The 20,166-nt window shown below is 39.5% G+C and overlaps 1 protein-coding gene across 3 annotated transcripts in view; it reads left to right on the top strand.

Moving 5' to 3' along the window:
* The window catches only part of rabgap1l (RAB GTPase activating protein 1-like), a 113,109-nt gene that overhangs the window by 17,165 nt on the left and 75,778 nt on the right, over nt 1-20,166 (top strand). For all 3 annotated transcript variants that reach the window (XM_056377940.1, XM_056377938.1, XM_056377939.1), the window contains exons 11-13: nt 4,528-4,657; nt 9,901-9,994; nt 11,601-11,751. In XM_056377940.1, the coding sequence (XP_056233915.1) occupies nt 4,528-4,657; nt 9,901-9,994; nt 11,601-11,751 (375 nt within the window). The remainder of the gene's footprint in view (nt 1-4,527; nt 4,658-9,900; nt 9,995-11,600; nt 11,752-20,166) is intronic.

The raw sequence follows: 20,166 nt of genomic DNA, 5'->3' as shown, positions 1-20,166 counted from the left end.
CCAATTGACAAATTGACTAATTTCTGGTCGGTCTGTGCCAATTGACAGATCAAGACAGTGCTGGGATATATAAACTCTAGTAGACTCCCCCTGGAGACTAAGATGTCAGCCATATTGCTATCATGGGTTTCATTTTACGAGGTTTTTCAAGTCAAGTCAAGTTCATTAATATAGCCCTGTATCACATATGTCTCAAAGGGCTTTACTGCCCACAACAGCATTAGTTCCCAACCCAGCCCAAGCTCCTCAAAAAGATGAGGAAAAAGTGGAGCAAGTGGATGGGCAGCTTGGAGGATGTGTGGAGTGGAGGAGGAGGTCAGAGCGAACAGCTTGGAGGCGTGTTGGTGTGTCAGTGACCAGTCAAATGTTGTACCCAAGAGAACCGAAACACTTTGTTGTTGTAAGAGCTAAAGATATGTTCTGAAAGATGCAAATATCTCATCAGCTGACTTCCATTTCTCTCTCTCCATCTGTGCATCTCTCACTTTTGCCTCCACTTTTAGTCTTACTGCCTCTAGTCAAGCTGGTGTTTTGATATTCAACATGTTACTCCCTTCCCATGCTCCACCACAATTTCTGTGTCAGATCTCTTTCTAGTGTAAAATGTCTCCTTTGCACAGTTCAACATTTCACTTGTCTCTGAAAATTAACAGAAACTGTGCTAAACTCCATCTCAGTTATCTTGTGAGCTGATGTCTGGAAGCCTAATAATAGTAACCACAATCCACTGATGTGATAGATGTTGTTGATGGCAACAAATAAACCGTGTCCTTCCTGTATCTTACCATTATTGTCAAATGGCGGACATCACACACCCTGAAACATTTGCCCTTTTGAGTTTCCTCACAACTTGCCTGATTAAAAGTGCAGAGTGAGAGAGTGAAGAATGCACATTCACTTACCTCCCGCCAACACAAGGACACCCATCCTGAGCAGTTGCTGCAGGTGCTTAAAAAAATACAGTTAAGCCATAAGCCTCTTCTCCCCTGTTAAAAAGCAGATCTCCTTTAGTTGGCCGTGGGGAGCTGGCAAAGCAGTGAAGTGTGGGGAAGCTTTGGATTGTAGGAAGCTAATAAGAGGCTCTGTCGCATTATTGGCGTGTGGGTAATTAACAGTGGCGGTCTAACTCGTCTGCCTGATTGCCTCTGTAGTTATCTCTTCAGTAAATGGAAGAGTGTTGGACTAGTGCTGTGGTTAAGAGCTAATTAAAATAATATTGTGTGGAGGTTTTTGTGAAAGATGGCAATCAGAGGTGATACACACACATAAAATATGTAGTCCTGTTGTCTTATTTTGCCAAAAACTGTTATTAGCCAGCTGAAGTACCAAGCAGTCATTATCCGTGCCAACCTCTCAGAATCTCCTCTGTGTCTTCTTTGCTGGAAAATGTATTTGGTGTCTGCTTTATCAGGAAACAAACCAGCCAGAGCTGTTGGCTAGTCAAGTTCTAAGTCAAGACTGGGACCGAAGAAAGTGTTGTGTACATGTCTTTTCAGTTTCTAAAAGAACTAGTAACTTAAACATAAAATATCTGTAGGAAAAAACCTTTCAACATTCATCTAATCAATGCAAAGATTGAGCTTTAAATGGATGTTCCTGCATCTGATGCCAAAAAAAATCAACAATATCAACAGTAGTTGATGGGGCCAATGGCAGAGAGGGATGCCAGTGGTTTTTAGAGAGAAATGCCACATTTGACTAAGATTAAGATAAAGATACGGTTGAAAATTGCCTTATAAGGGAAAAAAACCCGTAGCAATTTAATGGTAAAACGGTATTCGTTAAAATAACATTAGCAGAGAGAGCTGTTCTTTATATCAACAAACAGTATTGGGTAATTCTTTCTTTTTGTTATTATAAATCGACAGTAGATGATACTGTGTATGTACAGTGGGCTGTCTATGGCCCGCGTTTCTGTCACATTTGTATCAGTGTTAATAACTCTTCCCGTAGGGTTAACATTTCACTGGCAGAGGCCATAGCAAAGCAAATGTGTTACCTAAGCCTCCTCGGATTTTCTCTAAAAATAGGCTAGGCTTGATATTCTTTCCCAATTTGTGCTCTCATCACTGACTTGAGTTAGTCATTAGACGCCATGCGAGTGGGCAGATCAATGCAGCTCATTGATTCATTCTACCAGGTGGAGGAGAGAGGCAACAGCACTACTGTAATTGAATAGACCAGAAATAATCGTCAGTAGCTTATGACACCCAAGGTCAAGTCTACTGGTGTCTTTGTTCTCTTGTGCATTTCTTTAGTCTGCTATGATGGATTTAAGGAGTAGGTAAAAACATTATGAAGTCAATTTTTCCCTTTAGTCTTTAAAACTGTTAAAAGTATATCAACAATCACTGCAACAAGTTCATTTTGAAGTTCTTACGGCTAATATATTAGCTAGTACTATTGTAATGGTACCAGCTCAGCAGACCTAAATGTCTACATCTGTTGAATGTAAGTCCAGTATTCACTAGGGCTTTATCTCTAGCAGGGTTTGCCAACCCCTGAGTGAAATATCAGTATCTCTTTGGCCTTATAGATGTTTGACTCCAATTAGCACTTGTTAATGTGTTAATTCATTAGTTGTTTATTTTATTAATTTCAGTGTACTTTTCCAAAACAAAAGTTCACACAAAATGCACAATGCAAAATGCGGTTCATGGCTGAAAGGAGCTGGGATAAGCAACATTTTAAAACAAAGAAATACTCAAATGGTTCTCTTAGTCTTTCAATAAAATTTTGCTACAAATATCTGAGCACAATCAGTGATTGTAGTAGTTGGCTGAATTGCTTAAAAATAATATATTCTCTTGTGATTCTACACAATTGTTTCTTTACATTTTTATGCCTCCATGCCAGTGACACTCAGGGCCCGGAGGCATTATGTTTTCGGGGTTTTCGTCCGTACGTACGTTAACACGTCCCATTCTTGTGAACGCGATATATCACTAACATGTTGAGAAGATTTCTTCAAATTTGGCACAAACATTCAGTTGGACTCAAGGATGAACTGATTAGATTTTTGTCATCAAAGGTCAAAGTCTGGTCATATCAAACACATTTTTGGCCATAACTCGTGAATTAAATGTTTATTATGACACAATTTAACACTAATGTTTAAGGAATAGGATTAAATGATGAAGTGATGACATTTTATATCCAAATGGTCATAGGTCAACTTCGCTGTGACATCACAATGTTCTGGCCAGTATTCAGTGATTTTACTCAGGAAGTTGTGACCATATTTCCTGCAACGTGGCTATCAGGTGGAGTCATGAGACCATTACGCGACAATTGTGGTTATACTAGAATACTACTATACCAGTCATCATTTTGCGCCAGCGCAGTCAACTTGTGTGAGCTTGTTAGCTGCTAGTGACTGCCCATGGTTTTATGCGACTTTTCTGGTTAACCCCTGTCACTTCCACTTGGCTGATGGCTTAATTGAGGGGCTTGCCGCAACCTCTCCACCGCTATTGGTGGTGCTGTCCTACTAGTTCCAAATAACTGGCTCTTTTTCTTTCTGTTGGTTTCCTCTGATGAGACAGTGAGCCCTTGCCTGATCACCTGCTTTGTTGATTCAGACAGTTGGTCAATGTCAGGTCTAAGGATGGTCATGCTGATTGCCTTCTTGAGCTTGCCCCCAATTGTCAATCTCATACGGATAGCTGTAGGTATTCTCTCTGGCGCTGGTGCAGCTTTCTGTCCTGGACAAATGGGAGTCGAGGCTCTGCTGTTTGGAGGAACTCAGTGTTAGGCTATAACTCTGGGCCTTATTTAATATTGCATGCTTTCACACTGGCTCCTCACTGTCTGTCCTAACATTGAAGGGACCAACAATCTACTATCTAAAAGCCCCTCTTCAGCATCAAGAATCCTGATTTTTTTTTTTTTTTTTTTTTGGCTGGTTGAGAGCTCATTGTTGCCATTTAATTGAGCCTGTGTTTCAGCCACCTGCGTACTAGTCATTGTTCAGTTGTCTATGAATTCCTGTTGGGTCCCTTTTGAGTCTACATACAATAAAATATGACACTAATGTGACACTTATAATAAACTTGATCTTTTTTATGTTGGTGCTTACAAACACTAGTAAAACAAACCTTTACAATCAAAAGAAAACATTACTTGTCAAATCTTAGATCAGTTTGTTAATAATTTAATGTCTTTGAAATTTGTCAGTGGGACCACCCTTGTGTGATCATGTAATATGAAGAAACATAAGTGTATTTTGTCACATTTTGTATTAATGATCCCTGAAGTTGAATGTAAATTTGCAAAACTCTACACTACAGACATGTCACTTTTACAGAATAAGTCAACATAGCATCTTTTTATATCTAGCTGCTTGTTTGCTTACATGGTATAATAGCTTCATTAATGTATTTTTAAATTTATTATCTTTATTCATTCATGATTAAACATTTTTTCAAAAGTCTTCTACATTTATAAAATTATTTTCCTTTTGGGTCTGATCGTGTGTCTGTGTGTGTGTGTGTGTGTGTGTGTGTGTGTGTGTGTTTGTGTATACAGCAGGCACCAGAGAGGGTGGGTCAGAGTGATGCTGTGTATGAGGTGATGAGTCTTCAGAGGGAGGCAGAGAGAAGCAATGAAGGAAGAGGACGACTGACCTCGCCCACTGAGGAAGATGAGGTTGATGAAGGTATGAAGGTCTCCCTCTTTCTCTCCTGCTCTCTCCTTAGTTACTGGGTTTCTACCCCTCTTCCTGTTGGTTAAGTTAATGATTTGCAATATGTACTAAAAGTACTGCAGTACATAATCACTAATATGTAATACTTCTAAATTCTTTAAATCTTTGGAGAGCCACCCAGGCTTTCTCTGTCTCTGTACGTCAGTGATAAGATGCCATATTTCTTCTGTAGAATGCCTTCCCCCCCAAATTTACACACAGGCTCACAAACACAGACACAGACATACACACACATACACATGCTACAACTCAACATAATTTGTCTTCCAAATCTTGTTTGATTGAAAAATGTGACCTTGCATTGCGTATCGCTGTACAAATCCCACATTGCCTCAATATCAGAGAAAAATAGGACACTCCTGTGAACCTTCAGAGGCACCAAAAAGAAAAAAAAATTGATTTACCACAAATAGCTAGTCGGAGGGAGAATTTGCCTTACATTCCATATAGCCAGCAGATTTTTCTTTTTCTTTTTTTTCCTTCCTGGCATGAATGCCTCATCTACATTTTTCCTTCATCAATCTAACTCCTCATAGAGACGAACCAAAAAGAGAGAGAGAAAGCTCAAAGTTCAGTTCAGGCAGATTAAAATGAACTATATCACGATCATAGTTCACAACTTTGAATTCATAGTCACAAAAAATCAACTAGTTCACACTCATTTCCTCTGTTTTTTAATTTTTTATGAACTGCTCTGAGCTTCTTCTTCAGTAGAACTTGCTCCTACCCACCCATCGCCCAGGCACCAATCATTGCCACATTACTGTATACTGCTATTTTTACTTTTGATGGGAGTATATGTTTTACCACTTGAACAATGTGTCATAAAGCAGGACAACTCAAAACAGATCGGCTTACAAAAAGAGATGCAGTAAAGGCACACTATAGATGCAATGGAAATTTAATTTAGCCTGCGTGAACCAAATTATGCAGCAGATCCAAAACATAAAATCGATTACAGGCTGAAAGATGTGCTATGATTTCAGTTCGCAAGTCAGGTGCCATAAAACTCAGTTCTTCTTCTGCTGATGCTTTCGGCTGTTGGCTAACAGCTTTTTGGTGCATTACCGCCACCTTCTGGCTCATACGCTTACCATTCACCAAAAACATGAGCATTTTCAATGAACAGTACTTGTATGTTTGAACATGTGTTCATGTGGGTTGTGTGTAAGTGATTGTGGAAACACGTATGCATGTGCTTGTGTGTCAAGCGTGATTGGTTTTGTGTGGAGCCCTGCCCAACCCTGTTAGGGCTTGATGGCATATTGCACTGCAGCACTGCAGTGTCAAGCACCATCAAACACCCCACCACAAGGAAATGAACAGCCTGTTTCAGTCGAACAGACCAGACCATCAAAGGTTATTTGTTTAGATCTGAGTTTTTATTTTTATATTTTAAATATTTAAATATGACCATTCCATGTTCTTACCAGCTGAATACTGCCAGTTGATTATATGTATTAAATCTAAAATAATATATTTAAACAGTTGTATGTCTGCACCCTTGCAAACAGATCATTTGCACCAATGACCATCATTCAGAACAGAGTGACTTGTGACCAAGTTGCTTGCGATGTCTTGACTAAGACACTGAATCTATGAAATTTCAACAGGACCAGTTAAGGTGGAAAGCTGGAACAGAGTTGATATTTTCCTGTCAATAATGGCAGATATGTCAGAGGAATGGAGGCAAAACAGCAGTAACATTAACAGCTCCAACACTGGCTGTTAGACTCCAGTGGTTCCCAAACATGACCCAGTTTCAGCCCACTAATATAAACAGACTGGCATTTCCACCTGACCACTGGCTCGGTAGTGCAGGTGTCGCAGATTAGGCCTGGCCACAATTCAGACTGCACGCTTCATGATAATACTGGTTAGGATGAAAGTGCACATTTCTGTGTGTGTGTGTGTGTGTGTGTGTGTGTGTGTGTGTGTGTACATTTTCCCTATCCAAGTTTCACAGTGTGTGGAATATTGGTTTGCAGCAGCCAAATCACTTCGAGTGGAGATCTTCCCACCGACAGAAATATTTTAATGAACGCAATATGCATGACATCTACTAAATCACAGTATTATTTATTTTATATAGCCAAATACAAAGAAATAGCCTCGGTGGATAATACACAGGTTAATTAGTCCCACCCACATGGGAAACCGCTAACACTCTAACAGGATACAAAAGCCTCCAGTTTTATGTTATCACAATCAAAACACCGCAGTGGAATATCAACCTCAACCCACATGAAAATGAATGAACAAAATAAAAACCTGGGAAAAAAGCTTTTTTTTTCCTCAAAAAGAAAACTTAACCTTTTTTTTTTTAAAAAGTGTTTTTCTAGGAGAACTCTGGTAGCCAAATTGTTGCTTGACAAATAACCAAGCAGAACTCTCCGAAGTTGCATAATGAAGCCACATTCTTTGAATGGCCGCTTGAGGCTGGCTCCAACAACGAGTCAATCCCCATAGACTCACATGTTAAAATGTCCAACTTAACAGCAGAAACTAACATGTTTACAGCCTGGTTAAAAAAAACGTGACGTCACGGAGGCTACGTCCATCTTTATTTACAGTCTATGCACATAACCAGTTCACGGTTTGATTCCAGCCGAGGACCTTTGTTGCATGTCATGATGATCCTTCCCTCCCTCCCCATGTTTCCTGTCTGCCTATTGACTGTTAACTATCAAATAAAGGCAAAAGACACCAAAAAAAAAGAGAGAGTTTTTCTAACTTGTGACAGCAGCATCTAACAATGGAGGCTCACCTTCATTTTATTGAGTTGCCTTTCACTCCTTTGCCTCTGTCAAGTCTTCTGCTTTTTTCACCTTGAAGCACTAAAATGTATGAACAGAGCGGGAGGCAAAAACCATCCCCCCCAATGTCTAGCTGCCGACTCATCCAAAGTCACGAGTCAGCCGCCAAGGCCGGAGCTGACGGCTTTCAACTGCCATCGTGGGAGCCATTCAGAGGGCTTTTTCTATAACGCCCCTCTCCTCCCCCAGACCTGAAATTGGAGGCGCTCAGGGCCGTGGAGCTGGAGGTCAGCCTCATTGTGTACAGAAATGAATACACTCCCAGTGTAGATGCCACTGCTGCGAACACACACACACACACACACACACACTCAATTCATGCGGAGGATTTTTCTTTTTTCTTTTTAGAAGCTGTGAATGTGAAAAATAGACCTGAAGCTGAAATTCTTTTTTTTCTTTGCTTTTCCTTTCACAGCATGCTTTTGTAATGGTTGCTTTTTGTGTTTTTTGTTCCCCTTTCTTATAGACATGTGCATGCACACACACAAATACCGTGTGTTCCTATTTTATATATATTTCATACAGTCCATCTGCTCTAAAAATTACAACAGGAACGGTCTTGAATCTGTGTGATATGAAAAGATGAGATAAGAAGTACCCTCCTGTCAATTAAGAGGTGAGGGTTGAAAGTGCAAAGCACACTAAAAAAACAAGTGTGTTAAAGTAGATATCCTCATGATGCTACTAGGGAATTTCTGCTGCTTTAATGTAGACAAAACCAATCCACTAGTGGCTTCAGCATCAGAGAGATCCTATTTGAAAGTAATCCCACAGTGAATGCACAGCCCCTCTCCAGATTAAAAGGTAACAGTAATGGCCTCGTCTTCACAGTTTCTTTCATCACCTGGTAAGTTGGCAGTGGCATTGGACTCACGCTTCCTCGCCACGTGGCCTTAGCCAATCTGAGAACAGAGGCAGCAGCTTTGTGCTGTGTCTGAACCATTTGAAAGGGCTCTTCAAGCATTTATAAAGACCTGAAAAGCTCCTGCTGAGGCTGTGAGGATGTATAGGAGCAGCAGTGCATTGAGCATAGTGGCTGCATGTTCTGGAAGAAAATTTCTTAACTTATATATATTGTTAAGGTCTCAGTAAAGGCTTCAAACACTTTTGAGGAATGTTTGGTTTTGTTGTTGAGATTACACTGAGGCCTAATCACATGCCCTGACATTTTCATTGCCACCACTGTACTTTTTCATGTTCATGTCAGGTAGCGAAAGGAGATTTTAAAGAAATTTGACAAGATGAGACTTATAGACACCCTAAGAGAAAGATCGCTGTACTTCACAAAGCTTTTTAAAATTGTGGAAACACCTACAGCACTTTTACATCTAGGCCATCAGAATGTTGCAACATAATTTATTCAGCCCAGGTTTTCTTTAAAGACGAGGGCAAAAAGAGACGTATTCATTGTAAGATTTTTTTTTTTTAATAAATATTCTCAGTCATTTACAATAATACAAAATAATAATAATAGAAAAAGATGAGCCAGTTGTGTTGTGTTTTTGGACTGATTATTCAGCTTACCACAAATCCTCTGAGGTAAAGGAGTAATCAGTTGGTCTCTGTCTCAATATATATACTGTAGACAGATTTTCTTTGCCTTGTGTTTGCTTTATCAACATCCACTTCAATTTAAAACTTAAGAAGATGGATTAACCCTGGAAAAAAAGAGTGTGTGAGTCACTATCCATTGGGTTTTTTTGGACGTAATACATTTCAACATCTGATTGTGTGTATTACGTACAGTACATACACATGTGGTGCTACAGCAGTAATATAAACTACATATTTTGTCGGTGTGTGCTAGACATACTGTGTGAATCTGTGTGTGGACTGTGTGTGTTTGTTCCAGTGGGCGGTCTCTGTGTGGGGATCACTTCATCTCTCCAGCAGCAGAGCAGGCCAGACAGTCAATTAGTGCTCCTGCATCTAAACACAAGTGGTTCGCTCTGCTGATTGCCTCTTGTCTGCCTCACGAACCACCAGACAGAAGAATAGCAATAATGGAAGGTGTAGGCACTGCACAGGCACTCCTGCCTCCATTTGACTGTGTGGCATCAATATTAACAAGTTTTAAAAGTTTCAATCTGGAAACTACAGGTGACCCACACTAGATCTACTGAAACGTGGGAAACATCTTTAAGACCAAACAGCGTGTCCTCTTGTCTTTGAATGTGTACTAAAGCTGTGTAACATTGAAATACAAAGAAAGTACATTCAGTTTTAGACAGTGTTAAAAAAAACCTTGTCACCAAGGCGTTGGTCTGAGTACTGTTTTCATGTGGGCAAAGGTTATAGATGTGAGGAAGGAAACATTTATGCAGCATGTCTAAATTCTACATGTCTGTTAATATCTGGGTGTGTTTGTGTTTCCTGCAGATAGTGACAGTGAAATCTCCAGTGGGACTGGAGATGTTTCCAAAGACTGTCCTGAGAAAATCCTTGAGTCCTGGGGAGGAATCCTCAACAGATGGTGAGGCTTCAAAAGAGACAGACAGACTGAGAAATGTGAAAATGACAAAAACATTTAGACTAGATATGGGGACAGACATTTGGAATCTGGAAATAGATCTGAAAACAGGTACACTAAGATAGTAGGAGGAAGTGACAAGTTATAACACAATTTATATACAACTGGATAAAAATAAGAGAAATAGGGAGGTAAAGAGATACAAGGAGAAATGGAGATTTAAAAAAAAATGACACAGTAGGACGATGGTTTAGATCAGTATGGCAATGAAATATAGACAGGGGGAATGTGCATTCACAGGTATTGTACTTAAACATTGCCACAGAAGACCCGTCATATATAGGTAACAGAGCATCATTAATTTCCAATAGGAAACAGCAAAGATAATAGAAACAGAAAATGGAGTGCAAACTAGTGTAAACATACCATCGGAGTCTGTTCATCTTGTGCAAAAGACAAATTGATGCTGAAAAGTAAATCAGGTGCACTATGCCTCATACAGACTGTGATTTACAGTGCAGGAGTTTGGTCCTATCCATTGTTGTCGTTTGATTGTTTTATCGTCTCAATTTGTATGGAAAACAGTTCCTTTCAGATATGGTCCTTCATTTATCTGCTATAACACATACTGTCATTATTCTAATGCTTCATGCATATACAACAACCAGGAGTGATACATACCGCTTTAGGTACAGACATTGGCATAATTAACTGAATAAAAGATATTTCTGGCTTTTCATTTGATTTCACAGCCTGTTTTCTTGCTGTTGCATCAGCACAATGAAGTAAAGTAGTTCATTGGGAAATTGCTTTCATATGGCCTCAATAAATGCATTATGATGAGATTTCAAGCATCATTAAAAAGAGCTGACATTGTGTTTTCAAAAGCTGGATATTTTCTCATGTGGGAGAATGCTAACAGCATGACAGCGCTGCAGTTAATACTCTAGACTATAGAATTGTATTTTGTACTGTACTCAATACCATACTCAATAATGTACTTAGAGAGGTGGTAGTACTATAATTAATACTGTAGTTGATAATGCTATCAGTCTGTACATGTCTGACTATTGTACTCAATCCTGTAGTTCATACTGTAATTTTAGTACATGTTAGCAAGGCAATGAACCTAAGCTAGTATAATTGTGTAACTGTGTGCACCAGTACCAGTAGGAATAGAAAACAAGGTGTTCAGTCAGCCCTCCCTACCTGGCCAGAATAGTGAGGGGAAAAAAACTAATCATACTACAGTTAATAACTGTTGTTCTTGAGACAAAATAGTGTTAATGCCAGTGCAACATGTATATGTCATTGTGAGAAGCATGTAACGCTGCACTTAATTCGTCTTTTTGCAGCCACTGCCCAAATGTCACCGTTGCTTTCAAAGAACATAATGAAAAAAACGATCATGAAATATGTCCAGCTGCAGTTCAAATTAATATTTAAAGGGACGGAATTGGATTAAATTAGATTATAAAATAATGCATTTGCCTCTGTTTGTGTATGTGTTTTTTTGTGTGTGTGTGTGTGTGTGTGTGTGTGTGTGTGTGTGTGTGTGTGTTGTGTGTGTGTGTGTGTGTGTGTGTGTGTGTGTGTGTGTGTATATCAGGCATGCAAACTTGTCCACTCGTCCGAAGGGTCTGCCCTCATTGGTTCGCAGTGGCATTCCTGAGCCGCTCAGAGCTGAAGTCTGGCAGCTGCTGGCCGGTTGCCACGACAACCACGACCTGCTTGAGCATTACCGCATCCTCATCACCAAGGTAAACGCACACACAGATCATTGAGGGACACCTGCGAGTAATTCTACATGTACTTGCTTATCATTTCATTAGTCTAGAATTTGGTCTAGAGTTAGTTGCCGAAGGAGATATGAACCTTTAGCATATACACTATTGTGTGTGTGTGTGTGTGTGTGTGTGTGTGTGTGTGTGTGTGTGTGTTTACACCATACAGTAGTTGACAATCAAGTCTTGGTTGAGTTTAAGTGGAAAAATGATGAGTGGTGTGAGTGTTGAAAATAAGTTGGGAAACATATTTCCTTATTGGGACGATTGTCTAATAGTACTAACATCACTGATACCGCTATTGCCACTACAGCTGTTTGTCTGAACTATGTGTCATGTTGGAGAACACTCTCTCACTGAGCTGTGACATTTAAATGCATGTGGTACTGTCTCTGGACTATTACAGCTTGTGCTGGCCCTTTGGCCTCCCAGAGAGCGTGCAAGAGTTCAAAATAAATTTTTGGGCTGTATTTTACTATTGGGTGTTCTCTAGGTTATGATCTGCTGCTGACTGTGGCCACTTTCTGTTGTTCATTTAATGTGATCTGGACCAAATTTACTTTGGCTTCTTACCAACGAACCAAGAGCTGCAAGCATGAAGTCACATAGACTTACAAGTAACTCACTGTCATTCTGTATCATCAGCACTATATGGACAGCAAGTCACTTTAGTACTTTACTGAACCTTAATGTGTTTATTGATGTTTCTCTGTTGTGATGATGGTATGTTGAAATACCATCTGAAATTAACCAAATGAAACGTGCGAACACAGCAGAGTTCATTAGAACCAAACCAGACAGGTTAGGTGTGACCACTCCTTAGACCACTTACAAAATAAATGGATTTCAGTTTACAATTCACACATTTTTTCATGTTCTTTTACAACTCTAGAACAACAAAACAATAAACATATCATCCAAAATGGGTGGCCCAGACACCCAAATTGTCACACCCAAAAGTAAGGCATTTTCAAAAGAATAAGTGAGTGAAATTCAACTGTGGGTGTATTAGTCATATAAAGACACTGCTGGTAATTTAAGGACTGCAGTGAAGTATTAAATTTATTGCTTTAATCAAATAAATTCAATCAATCAGTCAATCAATAATTATGAGCTGCACTGCATTAGACTACTGCTTTATGCAATTCTGTCACATGGAGACACCTTTGAGTTAGTGGCACAGTGGGTTGCATGATTATGATGGAAATATCTGTGACTACTTGATATATTGATGCTTTGATGGTATAACTGCCTTAGTTTCTTGTTATGTGTTATCTTTTTAGAGATGTCAATGATTTGCCAGTTTTCTATAGTAGAACTAAAATCTCCAAATGTGATTGAGCAGTTGTGTAACCAAGGTCTGTGACCCATCCTTGGATGCCTAGTAAAACATTTGTAAACCAATAAGTAGAGTGACAAAGCCCCACTGGACCAGATAGCAGCAGTGGTAGGAGGAGGTGATATAAACACTCAAAGCAGACAGAGATCCTTGCTTTTATGGATAATACAATAGTCTTTCTCTTTGCTGCACAGAGATGGGTGGAACTACCTGTCTCGATCAATAAGCAGAGAGAGGAGGATAGATAGAAAGAAGAAAAATGGAGAGATGGAAGAATGTGGACCCATAAATATGAGGTTGTAGTCACTGAGGGGAGAATTGGAGAAAAGGAATGTGTGTAAACGTCAAGAGAGCTGGCAGTTTTCTCTCTTTCCCGAGTCACATATTTTTAGTTTTCTTTCACCTGTGGTGTAAATTCCTCTTTTTGTCTTTCTTAATATTTCTGTTTCTCTCACCATCATTAACTCTTAAATTGGGACATTTTTTCTTTTGTACTTCATGCCCCACTTCTCTATCCTTCTTTTCCCTCTCACAGTCCCTCACTTGTTTGTCTTATGTGCCATCTTTCTTCATTGCTTATACTCTTCTTATTCTCTGTCATATGAGCCATGTTTTTCTATGCCTCTCTCTGTCTCCCTCTCTTACATTACATAAGACCAAGCTCATTAATTCTCATTCCACTGGCTTGGCCACGCCCACATACCCTGTCTTACCAGAGTAGTGATGGTATTGATAGGCGGGTGGCCAGGCTATTAATAGCAGCACCAAATGAATGGAATTGAGGGAAGATGGAGGAGGGAGGGGTCGAGGGAAGAAAGGCAAATGACAGCATTGGCGAGGGCGATGTGGAGCTTATTAATGTCTGTTGTCTGGGCTCTGTGACAACGTTAATGCTGATTGAATTCTAAGTGACTGGACTGTCGCCCTTATGGAAGGGGTACTGGTGTCATAATTCAGCACTATGTATCATATGGGGTTTTGGGCAGGCTTTGTGTTGGTGACCAACAACTGATTGTGGTGGTAAACTATGTGTGGTTTCTAGTCCTAAATGTACAGTACATCATCAATACAGATTTCTGTTTTTATTGTGCTTGTCATTTTGAGTTATAGATTCAACAAAAGCCTTATCATGATAGATTGCTTTTCTACAGAAACATGAGGTACAGCATATGTACATGAAACGGACAGTTTTTTGTTATAGCTGCTCCCAAATAGCATTGTTAAGGTCTTAAAAAGTCAGGGGTTTATCTTAATGAAAAGTATTTCACCCTTAGGAATTAATCCTGTGCACTTCTTTTTCTAATATAATCTACTGTAGTTGTCCCATGTTAGTGACACAGAGAATTAGTTTAGATAGAAAATAGAGAAAAGGTTGCAGAATTTCAAACCTAGTGAGGTTTGTATTCTGTGTCTAAGCTCCTGCTAGAATGTGCCATGTTCAAACAAGTGCTATGGATGTGCTTTACTGTGTTCAAGACTTTACGTCCTATTTGTTTGTCATTTTAAATTTGATTCAGATCAGATCTCTTTTTTTGTTCCCCCACGTGATGATTTTGATTCTACAAGTTTTTACACACAAACACACACAGACAGACCCATGCACTTCCCTTGAGTGTCTTAAGTTACCACCACTTGTAATAATGTAACACCTAAACCACTGTTGACCATTGAATTCAGACTCTAGTAGATGGATGTGATACCATAAGATGAGGAGATGCCCTCTCATAATCCATTGACCACATGTAGGCCTATGTATTATTTTCTGAGGTCATAAATCATGTTAGAAGCATCTAAAATGATCTTTTAGTCCAACGTACTCACCATTTAGCAGCATGTGGCCCTTGGCCGGCTAGCTTGATATCATGGATCGCAAGTGTCATGTTCAGTGTTGTACTGCTCTCATTTACAGTCATCGCACACAAAGTCACAAATACACACTCTGTCACACACGCCATGGCCTTAGGGCATCTGGGACAAATTCACAAATAACTCCTTTCTCAGCTGGTGCAGCACTGTGTTTGGGGTCAGGGTTGGGGGGTTTCTAGTGACATTTGAACAACCTTTTCGTCTCCCTAGAGCTGAACAAGCCTAAGGTGTACTGCCATGCTTGAACCCACAGCTTAAAAAAGCTCAGCCAGCTATTTCCAGGCCCGCCTCTCCAAAGACCAGTCTCACTCACAGCACAGCCAGTGTGTTAACAGAGGTCAGGATCTCTCCACAGGTACAACGGCTGTAATCAGAAGCTGGAACAGCAGTTTCACCACAGCAGGCCTTAAGGAGCCTTATACTGTATGAAACTGAAGGTCTTCCAAGGAGATTGTTTTGCAAACGGAATTGATTTCTTTTTTTCCTTTTTACCTTTTCTTTTCAGTCCCTTTATACAACATCCTGCTGCGTTCTCCATGGCTAAACAAATCTGTACCAGTAAGAGGGTTAAAGGATTTGTACCAACTATTAGCACTGGGTATAATTTATATTACATGCATTCTGATTCTAGTTCTTCCAAAAGTACCAAACTGAAACATAATACATGTACTGTATATCAGTGTATACTAACTAAGTAGACAGAAATGCAGTAGGTATAAATATTGCTTTCAGGAATTGATAAATGAAACGAAAAGCATGTTTCTGCATATAGTATTGTAACATCTTTTGTTTGGGTACTGTGGATGTGCAATGGCCTCAAACCCTGTGCTTTGTCCTACTGATGCCTGCTGAATGCTAGTGAGAACATCGTGAACACAAGTTTAAAGAGGTGAACCATTTTTAGCTGTAAACAATTTTAAGTATCTTGTGATTTTCCACTTCTTTCCCAAACTTTGATGGAATTCCTACTCAAGACTTAAACAAGTCCAGTTTTTCATGAATTCTTTACAAAGCATGTAATGAAATCTAAGAGCAAATGAGACCAGGACTGAGAGGTGCTTTACATTTGATGCTGAGTCATATTCAGACCAGGCGCCAGCTTAGCGATGACATTTAACGTCAGTGTACAATCAAAGGTAGCATCAGCCATGCAGCCAGGCTGGAATAATGCTACACCCACGCCTGATAACCCACATACAGATACATGGAGTACAATGTACATAAGATAGGCTGCCATGGTAACTGCAAGGGCTTATGGACTTCACTCTGCTTGAAGTTGTCTCCATGACAATTCTGAGTCTCCTTTCGCCTTTGTCTCTTAACATTCTGCCTTAGTTCATTAAGGATGTGATATTTGGATAATTGGACCATGGATAGGTGGGTAGCTACTTATGAATCCATCCCAAATTTCACCCACTACTTGTACAACCTTTTAGAAACCATTGCACCCACCAACAACATACAACATGTGTACACATGCAGGTAGTTCAAACCAGATGGCTGTGAGAGTCCATTTAGTGAGTTGGAGAGGTGTTTGGGTTTAAGTGTAAGATGGCAATGCGTATCGATGCTTGCAGCAGCATAATATGAACAGCAGAGTCCTTGTTTCCCTGTCAATTAGAATCACTCAAAATCATCTCAATTGATGGCAGCAAAGCAATCCATGTGTTTCTTTATACAATGACATCATAGTATTTGTGCAGTATTATTTCATTTCTATTACACTGGAGGAAATACTCTCTGTTCTGCTAAAGTATAAAATATGAGAAATTTGATATAATGTTATCCACTGTAGTTGCTCTTGTATTGTGTATGTATACACTGACATGCATATCACTATTGAAGCAGAAACATTTAAACTCCAACTTTGGTGATTTTAATGTTTGTTTAACAGACAGACACTGTAGACATGCTTGTAACCCATTGGTGATCAAAGTTAAAAGCAAAGTTGTTTTTCTTATGTTTTCAAACACTTAGGAGGTAGAGTTTTCACCCCTAGCTGAAAATACATGCATGCATGTGTGCACGGATACATAATATGCACATAGATAAACATGACTCCTTTGGCTTAGCTGTGTGCCCTACCACTGGTTTGAGGTCTCCCTTCATTCATGGATAAAATAAAACCCTTTGTGGGTCTAAAGTCTTGTCAATCACAGCATCTCACACAAAGATATTAGCACACACTGACTCCGTACTATTCCATCCTGCTTCATAGTATCTGTCGGGACCAGCTGCATTGCATGGCTACAACACAGCCAAGCAACACCACTTCCATATTCCCCTCCTTACAATATAGGTCTATTCAGAGCACCCCTCCCTTCCCGGTGCTGTGCGTGTCTCCATAATGCAGCCCTCCAGCTCCCATTCACATATCCACAGCAGGAACCCAGTAGGCACCATAAAAGGACACGTTGCCTTTCTTCAACAACGTCATGAAAAATCAATATCTGGAAAGAAAAATCAACAAAAATCTGATCTGGTATTTCTGTAGTCTGATGGTTTTTGATATATCTAAACAAATTAGTGAGATAATAGTAACTATGAGACAGGGTTTAGTATATATGGCACTCACAAGCATGAAGTGTATGTCATTGAAACAGTTAATTTAAAACCTTTTACAAGCTTTTTATTTAATGTTGAGTATTTTCTGTAGATGGAAATGAACATAAAATGCTAAAGCTGTAGGAAAACAATTTTATAAATCAGGATGTTTGTTACAAATGTAACTGCTGCCATACAGTAGTGAATACATACACTATGTGTGTATTAGCATAGCCTCCTAGCCATTCTGACATTGATATGACAGTTCGGATTAAGAAGATCCACCCTACAGCGTCTTCTTTGGTCACAACACTTCTGTGTCTCACTCCTCATACTGACTGTAGCCTCACAGTTAGAGTCGTGCTCTGTTCCTTCCTCTTCCTCACTGCAGAGTTGCACTAGCTTGTATATCCATTAAGAACAACATCATGAACATTTTCATACAGGTGTCGAGTGAATTTTAGACAAGATCTACACAGAAAGAAGAATAAGAGGGAAGAAGTAATGCAATTAATTTGAAGTTTAGGCAGCGGTAAAAAAAACTACTGTGGTTTGGAAGAAACAAACATTTAGCATAATCAGCAACATAGTCCTGTATACCCATGAACATACACTGGTGACACATACATAATACAGGACAAAAGGCAATTAACAAACAAAGCATTTTATGATTCTCTATGAGATATGTATTGCCTATGTGTTAGTGGTAGGAATGCATACGCAGAATGCAACCTTGACCTGTATCTTATACAGTGACATTTATTAAGCAAATATCAATTTGTCATTCTTGTTTTCCTTTGACAAAAACTTAATTTCAATTGAAAATACAGACTTATTGTTTACATTTAGTCTTCACAGATGAGTACAAGATGCACATTACATCCTGACCTACATGGTGCAAGGACAATAGGAGCTACAGAATAATGAATATAAATATCTTAACCTGAGCGGTCAGAAAGGTCTTCACCACCATGTGGTGTGAGATTAAATGAAGATGATGGATGGTGATTTCAGTAGGCAGCGTGTCTTTGACCTTTAGCTCTCTTTACCATGCAACTGCAGCAATCCCAGTGTATGCAGTGTACATGGTGACATAGTGCTGGCGGTGAAAATGGTAGAACATTTTTCTGTTAAGGGACATACATTTATCACATTCCTCAGAACTTTTACTTCCAAAAACATCATCACAACTTGTTCAATTTAAAAACATTTTTTGACAGATTTAAATCTGTCTTACGCAACTAACTTCACACTGTCTACAACTGCACCGAGAGGTGACTGCAAAATTTGAACTTCAAAATCCAGAGATAGAATTTCAGTTAAGTGCACACACTATACAGTTTTTTTTTTTTCTTTTGCTTTTTTTCCTCAAGCCCGCTGCTAGTCTGTGGCGCTTTATACTCCAGGATACCAAAGAGCCAAGAGAGGCAGACTGTCTAACAGTCTGGCTTTCATTGGATTGAGTGCTTAAATCATCACATTATCTACATGGAAACCAGTGCCAATCTTTGGCAAATAGTGTCAACCTATGACATCTCAATATTCAGTGCAGTGTTTAAGACAGACAAGTAAAATGCATTAAATGCAATGACTACTAATGTTGTCAGTGCTTCAGATTCTTTTTCTTCAGTGCCTTCAACCAGGTAACTGAATCTGAACAAAGCTTGGCCCACTCTTGATAAATAGAAATGTTGGCCTCATCCTGCTAAGCAAGTTTAGTGTTGGTCTATTGATGGTGCTAGCTGAACGTTGGTATCCAGGTAGTGCACCAGTACTAATCTGCCCCACTAACCACCTATCCCTCCATATTGGGATTGGAGCCACAGTACAGAAGCCTCTACATTTACATTTTATATTTGGACAAATGTGTTGGGGTTGATTTTATGACAAATCCAAACATTTTACTTTTAATGCAAATTACATTAAATTAATTGATAACTAACCTTTCAAACATCAGGTTGCAAGCCAGTCAGTGTGAAGCACCTGCATTCACACAACAAAGCGCAGTAAATGGAGACATCTTCAGAATACTGTAACAGTCTGATGAGGTCCAGTTGGTTGCAGAGTGGCATCAGTGAGGGTGCTACTGAAATTAGTGGAGATAAACTCATAAGAGTGAGGGCACAGACTGCATCCTGCAGGTATAGTACCCTTTGCCATTGCATGCCATGCTTGTACCCCAATTTAATCTTACTTATATTACAAGTAGAAGAATTAGCAATTCCCAAATATTTGTGAAGCATAACAAAATGCTGAATCATTATCCAATATTGTCAAGAATGTGAAATCCATTAGGCCACAGCTGAGTAGACAATACTTGTATCTGTATCCTGGTCCTGGTTGTGTAATAACCTGGAAATTGGGTCAGCAGTGTGAACTTGTTTAACAGCATCTGAAATCTTATTTGTACGGACAGGACATACATTCATGTTTTTGGATTATCCCAGAGTGTGAAGTTTGTCATTTGTTTCATTTTTTTTTTTTTTTAAGTATATTTTTTGGGCTTTTGTGCCTTTATTGGACAGGATAGTAGAGAGAGACAGGAAATGGGGAGGCAGAGAGAGGGGGAATGACATGCAGCAAGGGCCGTCCGATGCGGGACTCAAACCGGGGCCAACTGCAGCGAGGACTGTAGCCTCTAC

This window comes from Seriola aureovittata, chromosome 6, assembly GCF_021018895.1.
Source record: "Seriola aureovittata isolate HTS-2021-v1 ecotype China chromosome 6, ASM2101889v1, whole genome shotgun sequence".
In the NCBI taxonomy this organism is placed as follows: domain Eukaryota; kingdom Metazoa; phylum Chordata; class Actinopteri; order Carangiformes; family Carangidae; genus Seriola; species Seriola aureovittata.
Note: the sequence above shows the minus strand (reverse complement) of the source record. Positions and strands in the feature narration are given on the sequence as shown.